General features: G+C 37.7%; 2 protein-coding genes across 6 annotated transcripts in view; one reads left to right on the top strand and one right to left on the bottom strand.

Annotated features, from left to right (window-relative positions):
• The window catches only part of Herc4 (HECT and RLD domain containing E3 ubiquitin protein ligase 4), a 111146-nt gene extending 100499 nt beyond the window's left edge, over nt 1-10647 (top strand). For 3 of the 5 annotated variants that reach the window (XM_013017158.1, XM_013017155.1, XM_013017154.1), the window contains 4 exons: nt 2278-2360; nt 6112-6295; nt 8643-8745; nt 9411-10647. In XM_013017158.1, coding sequence (XP_012872612.1) covers nt 2278-2360; nt 6112-6295; nt 8643-8745; nt 9411-9619 — 579 coding nt within the window. In that variant the 3' untranslated portion in view covers nt 9620-10647. The remainder of the gene's footprint in view (nt 1-2277; nt 2361-6111; nt 6296-8642; nt 8746-9410) is intronic. The other 2 variants (XM_013017156.1, XM_013017157.1) reach the window with 1 other exon arrangement.
• A 2212-nt stretch (nt 10648-12859) lies between these two features.
• The window catches only part of Sirt1 (sirtuin 1), a 33284-nt gene continuing 29431 nt past the window's right edge, over nt 12860-16712 (bottom strand). The window contains exon 8 of the mRNA XM_013017208.1: nt 12860-14886. Within this exon, the coding sequence (XP_012872662.1) occupies nt 14558-14886 (329 nt within the window). The 3' untranslated portion in view covers nt 12860-14557. The remainder of the gene's footprint in view (nt 14887-16712) is intronic.

Genomic DNA, 16712 nt, shown 5'->3' with positions numbered 1-16712 from the left:
CAAAAAAAAATCATACTCTGCTCTTAAATGATTTACCAGCTGGATGTCTGTGTCTCAATCCTGGCCACTGAGGAGACTGAGATCTGAGGATCATGGTTCAAAGCTAGCCCAGGCACAACAGTCCAGAGACTCTAATTTCCAATAAACTATTCAAAAAAAGAAATGGAGCTGTGTTCAAGTGATACAGTGCTAGGCTTGAGGAAAAAAAGCTCAGGGACAGCATCCAGGCCCTGAGTTCAAGCCCCAAGACTGGCAAACACATGTACACAAAAGCCAATTTGCCTACAAATGTTTATAAAGTCAATGGTCTTTATAAGAGTTGACACATAGTGGAGCTATAAAAATAATTTTATATTTAAGCTGAAGTGAATAAATTTTCAAAATTAAAAAGAAATTTCCTTGCAATTATCATACTTTCTGTAAAATTTTGGTTCCCCTTTTCATTGCATTCATTTATGTCCATTTAAGTTTTTTTAGCCTTTTTTGAGGGCGGGGGGACAGCACTATTCCTAAGCTCTTTTTGCTCAAGGCTAGCACTCTACCACGTAGTTAATTGGAGATAAGACTCTCAGGGACTTTTGCCTGGGCTGACTTCCAACTACTTTGATACTCAGGTATCAGCCTCCTGAGTAGCTAGTATTACAGGTGTTAGCAATTGGTACCCAGCTTATGAATATTGATTATCACGCTTAACTAAAATATTGAGTTCCAAGCCATTTAAATTCTGATATATAATAGTCATCAAATTTGTAAACTCCTTGAAGTAGACATTTTCTTCAAGAACAATTGAAGTCTAAACATTTCTTCCTGCTATTTCTTTCTCAAATTAGCTCTTTACTGCTTCCAGAATAAAAGCTTTAGAAAAGGCCTCAAAGGCATATTTCGTTTTCTTCCACTTTTTATTGTATCCTTCACTTATACCAAATTATACTGGGCTCTTTCATTTACCTACTTCCTCATTTAGAGCCGCTTGCTACGCATTTTCATTCTTCTGGTCAAATGGATGTGCTCAGCCTGCAATCTCCTTTTCTGATCGTCCAGAATCCTACCAATCCTTCTAGGTGCTTTACAAATGACATTTCTTCCTCAATCTTCAATACTTATTTCTAGTGGGAATTAAACTTTCTTTCCTGTGTAGTCTATTTAGATTTTCATAATAAGAGAAGGAATAAAGTAAGAAAGATTTAGAGGTAGGAATAGTATTTTGTTTGTTTGATAGCTGTTGGCTTCTTTTTTATTATTATTATTTTTATTGTGAAAATACTGTACAGAGGGGTGACAATTACATGGGCAAGATAATGAGTACATTTCTTACCAAGCATTGTAACCGCCTCCTTTGATTCCCCTTCCCATTCCTTTCCATCCTCCCCTTGCCCCCCCCCCAAGCTGTTGGCTTTTTGAGAAAGGACCCCGCTTGAGGCTAATATCAAATTCATGATCTTTCTGCCTCCACCTCCCAAGTGCTAGGATTACAGACATGTACTGCTTTGCCCAGATCTGAAGGAGAAATACAAAGTTTCAAAGAAACTGACCATCTTTAGAAATCTAATTAATGTGTGATATTCATCCAGATAGAGGAATAAGAGGAAGTAGTCATGGGAAAATGAATAATTGTTCTACATTGAATACATTCTGATACTTGAAATCAGTAACTCGTCTAAGGAAAATATCCTTTTAACATTTTTCTACATTCTAAAGGGTTTTTTTATTTTTATTTTTTTGTGAACATACTGTACAGAGGGGTTACAATTACATGGGCAGGATAATGCGTACATTTCTTATCAAGCATTGCAGCCTCCTCCTTTGTTTACCCTTCACATCCCTTCCCAGCCCCCCCCCTCCTCCCACCAACGTTGTAAAGCTCGTTTTCGACATGACAACTTGTACTTCTCATTGTTGCAACAGGTCCACCTGTATCCTTAAACGACTTGTTTTTCCCCATCTCCTCCACAAGTTATACTGACATCAATATAGTGAAAGCAGGGGTTATACTGTGGGGGAGGGTACATTCTAAAGGTTTTGTATCAATGCTTAGTTCCCTGTGCTTAACTAACCAAACAGTAATTTCTAGTTAAAATGGTGATAGGATATTAATCTACTAGAGAAGATGAAAATCCCTAATTGTGACTTTGGGCAGAATTCATAAATAAGCTTTTGGTTATATACTTTTGTCTCAGATTTATTGTATTTTTATAAAAACAAGGGGAAGGGAGAATTTAGATTATTAAAATACTCATCTGACATTGACTTTTTTAAACATTTAAATTAAATTAATAGATCACAGTTGAAAACTTTGGTGCAACAGAAGTGAAAGAGCTGGTTCTAAATGGTGCAGATACAGCTGTTAACAAACAAAATCGGTAAGTGGACTATAGCAGCGTAAGTGGGAGTAATAACATTTAATAGGTACTTCCTACTGTATTTAAGAAGCTATCATAAACCATTTTTACTTAGATAAAACAGTCTTTGAATTTTCATTGATGAAGTAAATCACCTTGGTTTCTGAAATCCTATTTAAGATATCAATAAAGGAATGATAAAAAACCAAGAACAGTGAGAAGTGAGGAGAGACAACTGCAGACATGTTCTTTTGGAAGCCAGAAAATATTGGTAACTTGGTAGCAAACTGGAGAAAGCAGCAATTTAAAATGGACTGGAGCTCCAAGAAGCTGCCTAGTTCATAGTTCAAAACAAAGTTGCAGGGCTGAAAAGAAAACTTACCATTAGAAACTATATAGAATTTGAAGAAATGGCTGAAATCAGAAAGGTTGGCTTTTATAAAAATCAAAACAAACTCTTTTTCTTAGAACAATAGGAAGTACCCTAACAACTACCCTTATACAACTTAGAAGATTTACCTTTTATTTGAGGTTTCACACTTGGTAGGCAGGTTCTCTGCCACTTGAGCCATGCCCATTCCTTTTTGCTTTGATTCATCCCTTTTTTTAAAGAACAACTCTTTATACACTAGCCTAGCAGCTGTGGCCAAAACAATTGTAATTCTAATTCTACTACTGGCAGGCTGCTATGTAACCATCAGTAAATTAGTAACGTCTTGGTTGTCTCTTACATTGAGGAGAATTGACAAGTTGTACCTACTTGTTGGTGGCTCTTGAGGTTTAGGTGAAGCAATAATCTTAAGATTCGTAGGACTTACCACATGTATGTGCTCAATTAATGTTGGCTATTAGGATTATTTGATATTTTCAACTGCAAATATGTCTTTGATTAAAGCTGTTAAAATGACATTAAAAAATGTAGATCCTTCTGTTCTTTAAAAAAATCACTTGGTTTTGTACATTTTGGCCATGGTTTAGATGTTTTCTACTTTTAAAGTTTCTGTAGTTAAACTCACTGTGATTCCTAAAAATAGTTCATGAGCTAGGTGCCGGTCATCCTAGCTACTTAAGAGGCCGAGAGCTGAAGATTGAGGTAGAAGCAAGCACAGGCAGGAAGTCTGAAACTCTTACCTCCAGTTATTAAACTAAAGCTGTCAGTGGAGGTGCTGTGATTCACATGGTAGAACGCTAATCTTGAGAGAAGAAAAAGAGCTCAGTGCCTAGGCCTTGAGTTCACCCCCAGAAGCACAAAATAAATAACTTACATAGATTATTTAGCTGAAAAACAATTTTAGAATTTGACAAAATGTGTTTGCAAGTAAAATGATTTGGCGTTTTCTACTTGATTACCACTGTCGTTTAACTGGTTTGTGTGTGCTGGACCTGGGGCTTTGGGTGTTATCCTTGAGTTTGTTCCCCTCCCCTGTCCCCCTCTATGGATAGTGCTCTACCACATGAGCCGCAGCTTCACTTGCTGAATTCAGCTTTCTAATTGGATAAATTATAAAATTATTAATTGTACAACAAAGTTTCACCTAAAGGGATTATCATATGCCACTTTTTTCTTTAAGCCCACCAATTGATTTTTATATTGGTCTCCTTTCATCAGTTTTTCCCCTCATTAATTACTTGGTATAGGGCGTGTCCTTTTAGTTTCCTTTTGTATCTTTAGAGAAAAAAAGAGAATCTTTTGACTTACACTATGCAAGTAATGGTTCTTGTTTAAAGTTCTTTTTGCCAGTACTGGTTTTTTGTTTAATTATTATTTAAGTAGTTGTCAATTTGAGTATTCTTCATCAGTGTTGCCCAGTTACTGGGTTTGAACTCAAGAGTTTTGCCCTTGCTAGACAGGGGCTCTGCTGCTCTTAAGCTACAACTCCAGCCATTTGTGCTCTGGTTTTTGTGGGGTAGGCCAGCAATCAATCTTAGTTACCCTTCCTGCATAGCTAGGATAACTTACATGTGCCCTAGTACCTAACTGTTGGTTGTGGTGGGTCTCATCAGAGTTTTACCTGTGCTGGCTTAGATCCATGATCCTCTCAGTCTTCACCTATCAAGTAGATGTGAGCCATCAGTGCCTAGCATATTCTTTATCATTTTGTTACCAGGTACCAGTGACTTATATCTATATACTAGCTATTCAGGAGGCTGAGATCTGAGAATCCCAGTTAGAAGCCAGCCTGGGCAGGAAAGTCTGAAGCTGGAAGTGGAACTGTGGTTCACATGGTAAAGCAGTAGCTTTTAACATAGAAGCTTATGGAACATTGTCCAGTCCCTGATGAATTCAAGCCCCAGCATAGGCACAAAAAGTTTTATTGTTGTTTAGATTCCTTGGAACCTAAGGAAAAATGGCTGAACCTCAAAGCTCCTTTAAAAAAAAAGAAATTACCCACTGTTTGTAGCAGACTAGTCTTTAGTGATACATCTGAGTTGAATAATAAAAATTTTCACTTAGTTCATTAATTTTTTTTTGGGGGGGGGTCCGGTTATGGGGCCTGAACTCTGGGCCTGGGCGCTGTCCCTCAGCTCTTCAGCTCAAGGCTAGCACTCTACCACTTGAGCCACAGTGCCACTTCCGGCTTTTTTCTTTTTGCTTATGTGGTGCTGAGGAATTGAACCCAGGGCCTCATGCATGCAAGGCAAGCACTCTACCACTGAGCCACCTTCCCAGCCCTAGTTCATTCATTTTAAGCCTAACTACTGAGGAGGCTGAGAACTGCAGATAAAGCCAGCCCAGGCAGAAAAGTCTGCGAGACTGATCACCAATTAACCAGTAAAAAGCCAGAATTGGAGGTATGGCTCAGATGGTAGAGCCCCAGCTTTGAGCAAAAAAGACAAGGGAGAGCATGAGACTCAAGCCCCAGCACTGCCACACCCACAAATTATTTTGATAGCCAGTGTCTCAGTCTGCCCATTAGGAAATGATATATATTTGTTTCTAATTGGGGATAGCCTAAGAATCATTGTAAATACTAAATGAAAATTCCTGATGACTGTTGTTATACTGTGGTTTGAACTCAGGGTTTTCACTCTTGTTAGGCTGACACCACCACTTCACTAGTCAGAATTTATCTGTACTGACTTGTCTCAAACTTTCATCCTTGATCTTAGCTTACTAAATAGCTAGGATTATAGGCTGGCTCCCTCTTCTCCCCATTTTTTTTTCTTTTTGGTGATGGTAGTGAGTCTTAAATTCAGGGCATCATGCTCTCACTTGGCATTTTTGCTTACGGCTGGTACTCCATCACTTGAACCACATTTCCAATTTGGGCTTTTTTTTTTTTGCCAGTCCTGGGGCTTGAAGTCAGCACCTAGGCACTGTCCTTCAGCTTCTTTTGCTCAAGGCTAGTGCTCTACCACTTGAGCCACAGCGCCATTTTTGGCTTTTTCTGTGTAGGTGGTACTGAGGAATTGAACCCAGAGCTTCATGCATGCAAGGCAAGCACTCTACCACTGAGGCACATCCCATCTCACACTTGGTGCTTTTGCTGGTTTTAGTGATAAGAGTCTTGTAGACTTTTTGCCTGGGCTAGCTTTGACCCTTGATCCTTAGATTGAAGCCTCCTGAGTAACTAGGATTCTAGACATGAGCCACCAATACCTGACTTTTTCCCTATAATGTGGGAGGAATAATGGGTTTCTCTATCATGACTTTGTCCTTTTAACTCTATCCATTTTTTTTCTGTTTTGTAGAAAAGTAACAGGAAATGCAAGAGCCACCCGAAAGTCTACTGGATTTGTAACTTATACATGCGTCTTTTTTTATTTCTAGGCAGGAATTTGTTGATGCTTATGTGGATTACATATTCAATAAATCAGTAGCTTCCTTATTTGATGCTTTTCACGCTGGCTTTCATAAGGTGTGTGGAGGAAAAGTTCTTCTACTCTTCCAACCTAATGAACTACAAGCAATGGTTATTGGAAATACAAATTATGATTGGAAGGAACTGGAAAAGGTAGGGGAAAACAAATGTTTGACATTAAATAAAAAGAAAAATATGGCTGGGTACTGGTGGCTTACACCTCCATAATCATAGCTGCTCAGAAGGGTGAAACCTGGAGGATCAAAGTTTAAGGCCAGTATGGGCAGAAGTCTTGAAGACTCTGTATCTCCAGTTTACCAGAAAAAGAAGCCAGGCTGCAGATGTGGCTTAAGTAGTAGATTACCACCTATGAGCAAGAAAGCTCAGCTAGAGTGAGCAGCTTATGAGACACATGGCTTATTGATGGAAGTCTCGCCTTTTTATGTGATTTTTTTCCTTTTTTGTGAAATTTACTGTCCTTTTATAATGAACACTTTTTTTATTCCATACTGAATGAGCTTCAACTGTATTATTGTATTTGATGATATTAGTGGTGGTATGTGACCTGGGCTGAATGGAATCCCCAGCCAAAACTAAATGGCTTTTCATTGGCCTCCATCCTAGGAAAATCCTTATGTAAAGACTTTCAAATTATTAAAATATTTACCAAGGTGTTTGTTGGCTCCCTTCTGTAATCCTAGCTATTCAGGAAGCTGAGGTCTGAGGATCAGAATAGTCCATTAGGCTATTATCTCTAATTAACCACCAAAAAGTTGAGATGTGGCTCAAGTTGTAGACTATTAGCTTTGAGTACAAAACTTCAGGGAAGAACCCTTAGGCCCTGAGTTCTAGACTCAGAACTGGCACAAAAAGTCTTTCATAAGGGCTGAGAAGGTAGCTCAGTGGTAAGAGTGCTTGTCTTGCATGCATGAGGCCCTGGGTTCGATTCCTCAGCACCACATAAGCAGGAAAAAAAAAAAAAGCCGAAGTAGTGCTATGGCTCAAGTGGTAGCGTGCTAGCCTTGAGCTGAAGAGCTGAGGGACAGCGCCCAGGCCCAGAGTTCAGGCCCCACAACCGGACCCCCCCCCCAAAAAAAAAAAGAAAAAAAAAAGTCTTTCATAAGAGCTGTATGTGGCTCAGTGCTAGAACATCTTCCTCAAATATTCAGTACACTGAGTTTAATCCCTGGCACTGGATTTTAAAGAAAAAAACTAAACTCATCCCTGCCATTGAGCATAAGACTGGAAACAACCAGTTGTGTTTTAGTAGATGAATAAACTGTGGGACATCCATAGTTCTGTAGAATACTGCTGAACATTACAGTCTTGAATTACTCTTAATAGAATTGTGATGATCACAAAGTAGGGTAAGAGTTTAGTGAATTGGTCTATAAGGCTAATGATATCCTTAGCAGTTGAATCTGGAAAGCCTCCTGCTGGACTGTAAAATTCCATGAGGTAAGTAAGGAGGACTTTGTTCTCTAAACTTTGTCCTGGTGCCAAAAACTTGGACTAAACCTCATTACATAATTGTTGAATAAGTCAATATATGAAGATAAGGGTTGTATTTAAATGGTGAATTCATAAGGGAATAGTTTCTCCAAAAACCCTGATACTAGAAGCATCTCTGATTCTAAGAATTGAAAGTTAAGGTCAAGCTTGAGTTGATTTCAATAAATGATTCACTATGTGAAAAATATTTTGGAGGGAAGTATATTGCTACTCAGTAGCATAAAAATACCATTGTCTCACACAATTTTTGTGGGCCAAGAATTCAAGAGTGGCTCTTTTAGCTAGGTATCCTTGGCTTGAGGTCTCTGATGGTGTAGTCAAGATGTTTGTTACTACTGCAGTCCCCTAAGGCTTGATTGAGGATATTTGCTTTGCCCACATAGCTGTTGCCAAGAGGCTTCATGAGTGTCTTCATGAAATAGCAGCTAAAGCTCATATAGGTGTTTTATTTATGATCTTCCAGAAATTACACATTCTGCAGATCCACAAATCATAGTGATTACACAGTTGAGGCCCATTCATCATGGGAGAAGACTAACAAGGACAGGAGGGCTTAGAGGAACCATTCTGGAAATGGACTATCATAGAGGTAGCATTTAGTTACATGTTTACAAAACAGTTGGCTCTGTTCATAAAAACAGCAAAAGAAAATTTTATGATTATAGCTAATTCTGTATTGAACTTTTAATATTCCTCTAACATTTTAGTAATTTCAGTTATCATTCAAATATTGATAATACTGACCCCCCCCCATCATGTTCTTGAAGTGATGAGATAGGTGTGGTCATTTGTACATCTTTTCTTCTGGAAACTAAGAGCTTTAAATTTCAAAATGTCCAGGAAATACTACATAAACAAACTGCATTCCACAGGTTTCAAACTCAGGTTCCAAACTCTTAGACCATGGTAGCTTTATAGGCTAAGAAAGCCAGTTTACCAGACAAAATTAATATTCCTTAATACTAATGAAATGTTATATTGTTTTTAGAATACAGAATACAAAGGGGAGTATTGGGCAGAACATCCTACGATAAAAATTTTTTGGGAAGTATTCCATGAATTACCTTTGGAAAAGAAAAAACAATTTCTGTGTAAGTATTTCTAACTATTCGATATTTTCTTGTAGGAATTTAATTGTTATAGAATAAGTAGTAGATTTGATTATATAATATACAACAAAGTCCTGTTTTTAAGCTAATTTTTAAAGCACTTATCTGTATCATTAGCATGTGTTTGAATATGAGAATATTTCCCCAACTAAATTTAGTAGGCCTCCAAAACAGCTTTGGATCTTACAAATTTATGTTATATAAACTATAATTGTAGAATCTTTTTTAGAATCCCTAAGATTTTTGGAATGTAGCTATTTTCTGTCGTCATTTTTTAAAAATTTGTTTTAGCACCAAAACTTTGGCAGTTTCTGTGGAAAACAGTTTTTGGGTCTTTGCATTTATCTGTCACATCTGAATTTTATGGCAGGCCTGGTGATGGTAATCCCAGCACTAAGGAGTTCAGGCAGGAGTTTGAGACCTTGCTAAATAAATAATCTGAGTTCTAATTGCAGTTTGACTTGGTGGGACACTTCTTTGTGCTGATATTAACATTTAAGAGGTAGTTTGCAAAGGCGAATTAATGTGTGTCTCAAAAAATTTGTCTTCCATTATTCCTACCTTAGAGCAGATGTTCATGTCAGACTATACTACAGTGACTATACTGAATATTAGTTGCCACTCTTAAATGATTTTCTTGTTGGCAGTATTTCTGACAGGTAGTGATCGCATTCCGATTCTCGGTATGAAGAGCCTGAAACTAGTCATCCAGTCAACAGGAGGCGGTGAGGACTATCTCCCGGTTTCCCATACCTGTTTTAATCTTCTAGATCTTCCAAAATACACAGAAAAAGAAACTCTACGCTCTAAACTGATCCAAGCTATTGATCACAATGAAGGCTTCAGTTTAATATAACTTCAGAGATGAAACTATTCAGTTTAGTGCAAAAGCATTAAACTACTTGTGTTTTTCTGGTTGTGATGAATTCAGCAAAGTGACAAAGGTACTATTATAATTCTTCCCTGTGAAATGTCCAGTGCTATGAGTACTCATGGAAGCCAAAAAATATTAAAGGAATATCAACACAAACTGTTAATACTAAATTTACTGTACAGAACCGTGGAATTCTCCCATCTCCCACATAAACATACAAGTATTGTGAATACATTAAAGTTTTACTAACATGAATTTTAAGAGTTTGCATATTTCAGAAATGATCTGATGTGTGAGTGCATGGAAATGTTGCTTAATTTTTCTTCAATCACTGGGTGAGAAACCTTTAACTTCGGCCTGCAATAGTCATTTAATTATTTTTCCATTTTGTAAATAGTAAGTTTTGTAATAAAATAGTTATTATGTTCTGATACCAGTACAGTTTATATGGTTGTAATTGAGCTGAACTGAATTTAAGGATTAAAAATTATGATTTAAATCTTTACTCTGAGATTCTATAAAAAGGAAAAAAGAAGCATGGTGGAAACAGTCTTTGCATTTTTGCTAGAACAAATCTGTGCAATCCTAAATTACAGATAGGGATATTAAGTAATTTATGGTTCTCTTGTGAATCCTGACATACTCATAGATGGGAGGTTATCAGGAAGCTTATTGATTATTTAGTAATGGAAGAACATTCTCTACAGTTGCCAGAAATAGAAACATGGCCACTATGAGAACCAATCACTGAGTTATAGCTTCCAAACTATTGATGGTGCAGGTTGTATGTAGTCAAAATTTTCAGTGCTTAAGAACTATTTCCTTGAATTTTAACAGTTTTATGGTGCTGATGCTTAGTTTATCTCATGTCATTACATTGTACAAGTCAGTTGATGCAATCCGTGTGACTTTCTGCTATAATACAAATATTTATTTTTTAAATTTATAAAAATATGCCGTGAAAACTGTTTGAATAATAAAGATTTATTGGTTTAATATTTGAACTTTCAGTGGTTCTCCTAAGATTCCAAGACTCTTTAAGAAGGGGGTTACCTCAGGGAAAGTTTTTTAAATTTTGGATTATGTCTTCATTCCCTTATAAATTTACATTTTATAGAGGTATATATCTGGAATTTCAAATTTTATTTTTTATTTTGTAGCAAAATATGAATTATTGAAGACATTGCTGATATTCACTAAATGGACTTATGACCCATCTGGTGTGATACTAATGGTTTAGGATATTCTTAAAAGCTTACTTCCAAAATGCAGATAAGTCCAAGGGCTTGGAGATGGCGATTGTTGACCTGTACTTTTCAGTAGTTTTTAAAGCAACTATTGAATCATGGTTGTATTTTACAGAAATCCATTAAAATAGCATTTTCATTTAAGGTAATTTTCCTTGTAGGAGCATTCTTCTATGCATATAGTTATACTATTTCTGTCTATGCTTTGTGGATGGTGATACTTCAGATGACAATAAAAACACCTAAATGTGTCAGGGACTTTTTTTCATTAGTAATCTTTGTTATGTATGAAGTTGATCTGTGAAACAGCAGCCACTTTGAAATGAGAATTCCATAACCAGGTATTTTAATGAGAACATAATAGCTTACCATACAAGGCTTAATTATTGAAGTAAGTGATACTTCTTCTTCCCCCAGTTACTATAGACTAACATTGTAGCATTAATGACAAGACTACATGGCAGCAAAAAAATACCAGTGAAAATATTTCAACTCTGTGTGTATGTGTGTTGTGCTGGTACCAAGGTTTGAATTCAAGGTCTCATTGTTTTCAGTTGATTTGTAGGTTGATAATTCAGGTGGTAATTCATGCCTTTGGTCCACATTTTTGCTGGATATAAATAGAATCTCACCAGTTTTTGTCTGCCTGAATTGTCTTCAAACTGTGATCCTCCTGGTTTTAGCCTCCTAAATAGCTAGGATTATAGGCATGAGCCACCATTTCCTGGCTTGCCATTTAAGAAGACCCTCCTGCTTTGTGGATCAGAGTATACTGCAAGTGAAAAAATACTGAGTCTGCTATTATAGAAACTATGGTTATTGGGTTGGCTAAACTTGAACCTCCAGATATTTGAGGCAAATTAAGCATCCCAGTGATTTTTTTGTTGTTGTTGTTGGGGGGGAGGGCAGTCCTGGGGCTTGAACTTGGGTCCTGATTGCTGTCCCTGAGCTTTTTTGCTCGATTAGCATTCCGCCACTTTCTGGGTTTTTACTGGTTAATTGGAAGAGGCTCACAGACTATAGCCCTGGCTGGCTTCAAACCACCCCAATCTTCAGATCTCAGCCACCTGTGCCCAGCTGAGTAATAGCAAAGGGGTAAATTTTTTTCTAGGATTACAGATTTTTCTTGTCACAGGCATGTAATCCTAGGGCCAGAGGCAAAGGATGACTAGCAGTTCAAAGGTTAGCATGAGCTTTTTAACAAGACTATCTCAGAATTAATCAAAATGAATTTTTGTACTACTTTAGTTAGGAATGTCTTTGTGTAATAGTATGTGTAGCACAAAGTGGCAATTTTCACAAGGATAGTATATCCTTGTTCTTGGCCAGCTCATCTATAGTTCTTATGTACTTTAGCAATTGAAATCTACTTGTGGTAGTGGCAGTTTTATCTGTTTCCTTTAGCCAGGCTTAGTACAACAATGTTGAGCTCTCCCCCAATTCCATTATAAGCTTTTGTTCAAATCTGAGCAAATCACCTGTATTACCTCTCGGCCCCCTTCCAATCCTGGGGCTTGAACTTTGGGCATGGATATTATCCCTGAGCCTATTTGTGTTCAAGGCTAGTGCGCTACCACTTAGGCCACAGCACCACTTCTGGCTTTTTTCTGAGTAGCTTATTGAAGAGTCTCACAGACTTTTTTGCCTGGACTGGCTTGGAACCGTGATCCTCAGGTCTCAGCCTTCTGAGTCATGAATCACCAACACCTGACTCTTGAATGTTTTCTGTTGCTTTTTCATTTTTGTACAAGTCATCCCCTGTGTGACTTAGGTGAGGCTCGGGCTGTATGTACCTTAAGTAGTTATTATAGTCATTTGACAGGCTCCCAAGGGAGAGGACTATTACTCCTTGTCTCTGCTGATACCGTAATTTGATTTGAGCTTGCTGTCGGTTTGCAGGTACCGGGCCTGATTCAGCTGTTTGTTTTAACTTGAATGTGGAATGATGAAACCCAAAAGCTGGACAAATTTATACAAGTTAACAGAAAAAAAAGTCAAATAACAGTTTTAATAGACTTTAAAACAGTGTACAAGTATAAAACACTGGTTTTGTATTTCAAAAGTTGGAGGAAGTATATCCAGTCATTAAACAGTCTACAAAACATATGCCAGTAGATTACATAAAAGACTATGTACAATATAAAAGAGCTGAAAACAGTCTTCACTGTAAAAATAATTTAAAACAAATTTTTCAATTTAAAATATCATCTATAGCACAAACACACCATGCAAATGGAAAACTAAATATACTGCATTCTTTAGTGTAGCCAAATAAACTCAGTTTGAGATGTCTTTTAGGTATGGAAATGACCATTCAGTAAGAGTTTTTCTCTGGCAATAATGGTCCTATTTGGGTAGTAAGCAAAAAGAACAGCTGAATTTCAACCCCCTTTTTAATAAATACTAAACCTAAACCAACATAGGAATACTTCGTAATTTGGGAGTAATGCTCAAAAAAATGGGTCTGTTAAGCACTTACTATGTAAGTTTGCAGGTATGAACTTCAAAAGGCTAGAAGCTTGTGCAGTTGAGAAAAATTATCTCTATTTAAGGCAGGCTAAGCTTTTAAATAAAGATACCTTATAAGAGCTAGCTAGTTTCATAAACTATTCTGCTATTACAATCAATGTTCATCTTCATAATACTAGGCTAGCTGTTTGGTATTCATTCCATTTCACCAAGTCCTCCCAATAGGAGACATGTACTTTCTGGCTGAGTTATAACTTATTACTTTGGAACTGTAATCAGGGAACTGTTGCTCTCCTCGTTAATGGAAAAACAGCAGTCCAAAATATTACACACTCCCCCAGTAGAAGTACCATTATAGATTCAAAAAGGCTTTGCATATTCACACCTTGGCAGTTTAATACTCTGAAAAAGGATCAATGCAAGCTCTACCACAGTGATAGGTATTTAAACAACAATGGCAAACACTCAGAACTAAGGGGATCAATGCAGGCACTATTGTTTCTAAAGCAACTGAAACATTTCCAAAGCATTTATTTGTTTATCAGGTTAGTTTTATGAGCCAATATAGACATTACTACATGTCCTTAGGAAGTACAAAAGCCATTTTCATTTGAATAATAAATACAATACTTTTGAGCACCAAGTATTACACCAGGTGCTTTCCCACACATTGCTGACTTCGTTCTCATCACATTTCGTATCATTTTTTTTTTTGTCTTAAAAAAGTTAGCTGCCACAAGTTTTGGAAGATGCCAGTGTGTAAATCAAAAAGTTCAAGGACTTCAAACCATTCAATGTTACAAAGAAAAGTGAAGATACCATTCTTTGGTCTAGATAAGCTGTTCCCTTTACATTAGCATTCCAATGGCTTTTTGAAAACTTTTAAATGTTTAAACTCACTAGGCAAAACCAAAAACTATATATACATACAGATGTATCATACAAACCTTTAAAAGAAAGTTTTGACCAACAGCTGATTAAAGATACTTAGTACCTTTTCTTTAAAAAGTGTTAGTGTTGAGTGTACAAGAACAGATAATGGTTAAAAAAATTACCCATGGGGAAAAGATCTATTTTATCAGTCTATACATATTACACCTTTCTGGTTTCCTTGCTCTACTGAGTTCACAAGTTAAACATTCATTTTTGACATGCTGAAATTCCTAATGCTGGTGGAGCAATTCCTGTACCTGGACCGATTACATTATGATTTGTTTGATGGATAGCTCGTATCTGGTGCTTCCTGTTTCATTGATATAGCTTCATTAACTGGCTCTTGGTCATTTCCATCAACCCCGAATCCAGCTCCTCCATCTCGCTCTGGGATATCAGCATCATCTTCCAAGCCATTGTAGAATTCTTCAATCTCACTTTCATCTTCCATATGTTCTTCTAAACTTGGACTCTGGCATGTACCACTATCACTGTTACTGCCACATGAACTAGAGGATAGGATATCATCTTCAGAGTCTGAATACACCTCAGCCCCATGGAAAATGTAGCGATTTGGTGGTAAAAACAAATACTGATTACCTGAAACAGCAAAAAACACAAGTTACTTTCAGTTTCCTGATACTGAACTGAACACTGATTAGAGTCAATTAAAGGTCTTGATTTTTTAAACTACCACTACTGGAAGCTATTGCTTTTATAAGTTTGGTTTATTTTGGGGGTGGGGGGAGGTCCAGTCATGGGGCCTGAACTCTGGGCACTGTCCCTCAGCTCTTTAGCTCAAGGCTAGCACTCTACCACTTGAGCCACAGCACCACTTCCGGCTTTTTTCTTTTTGTTTATGTGGTACTGAGGAATCGAACCCAGGGCCTCATGAATGCAAGGCAGGCACTCTCCCACTGAGCCACCTTCCTAGCCCTGGTTTTTTTTTTTTTTGGTCGGTCATAGGGCTTGAACTCTGGGGCCTGGTGTCCCTCAGCTCAAGGCGAGCGCTCTACCTACTTGAGCTACAGCACCACTTCCGGTTTTCTGGTAGTTTATGGAAATAGGAGTCTCACGGTTTCTCCTGCCCGGGCTGGCTTTGAACCGCGATCCTCAGATCTCAGCCTCCTGAGTAGCTAGGATTATAGGCGTGAGCCACCAGCGCCCGGCTTGGGTTTTGTTTTTCAATAGACTGTTAGTCAAATCTTAGTTCTACCCCTTTCGAGTTTTGTGAACAAGTATCTCCAAGTCTGTTTTCCCATCTAGAAAATTACACAACTCTTATAAAGTCCAGGAAAAAAAATGTAGAGGTTCAGCTGGGTGCCAGTGGCACCCATAGATACTCAGGAAGCTGAGATCTGAGGATTGCGGTTCAAAGCCAGCCTGGGCAGGAAAGTCTATGAGACTCTTATCTCCAATAAACCACTAGAAAACTGGAAGTGGTACTGTGGCTCAAGCGGTAGAGCGCTCACCTTGAGCTGAAGAGCACAGGGACAGTGCTCAGGCCCAGAGTTCAAGCCATGACCGACCCCCCAAAAAATGTAGAGGTTCATATTTAAATGTTAAAAGTGGGTTTGAGCTCAGGACCTTAGGTTTTTGACTCAGCTCCTTGCTCACAGCTGGCACTCTACCACTTGAGCTTCTCCTTTCGTTTTTGCTGGCTAACTGGAAATGGAGTCTGTGTCTCCCAAATAACTAGGTATAGGCCTGGACTATCAGCACCCAGCTAATGTTTATGGTTAAGTGTAGTATTCAGTCTAGCCTACATTAGAGACCCAGTTCATATTAAGTGCAACTGAAAACACATACTGCTCCCCCAGCCCTCTTTAGACAGGGTCTTATGCACCTCAAACTGGCCTTCAACTCGACCATCCTCCTGCCTCAAAAGCCTGCTAAGTGCTAGGATGACATATACTTTGATCACATGCTTTTATAAATAAACTTTTCATTAACTTTTTCTCCCTATTACTAATATAAACTGTCAATGGATGTCAAGAGGGTGGGGATGTCATGAGCATGTGAGAAATTCAGATTTACAGGATCTTTTGAGAAGTTTAAGCAGTACTAATCTAGCATTGGCCTTTAACCTTGTAAGATTTGATACATGACAATTTCCTGATCTATCTCCCTTTAAGCCATGGTCCTCTACCTTTGAGGTCTTAATAAAGCATCATGACTTGAATCCATAAGCACTAACATTTTTTTATACAAGAGTAGGATCCATCAATTTCCTGTCCTTGAATTCATAATTTAAGTCTGTTTTGATACATACATAAATGTATTTAAATGGTAGTGTCTACCTAAACTCACCAAAAAACCCCCAAAAAACAAAAAAATTACACTTAGAATTTATTAGGCTCAGATCAGAAAAGCTTATTTCCGCACACATTACCACTTAGCAGTTTTTTTTTTTTTTTTTTTTTTGG

The sequence above is a fragment of the Dipodomys ordii genome, unplaced genomic scaffold (genome assembly GCF_000151885.1).
Source record: "Dipodomys ordii isolate 6190 unplaced genomic scaffold, Dord_2.0 Scaffold34, whole genome shotgun sequence".
NCBI classification, from domain to species: domain Eukaryota; kingdom Metazoa; phylum Chordata; class Mammalia; order Rodentia; family Heteromyidae; genus Dipodomys; species Dipodomys ordii.
This window is presented reverse-complemented; position numbering and strand designations above follow the sequence as displayed.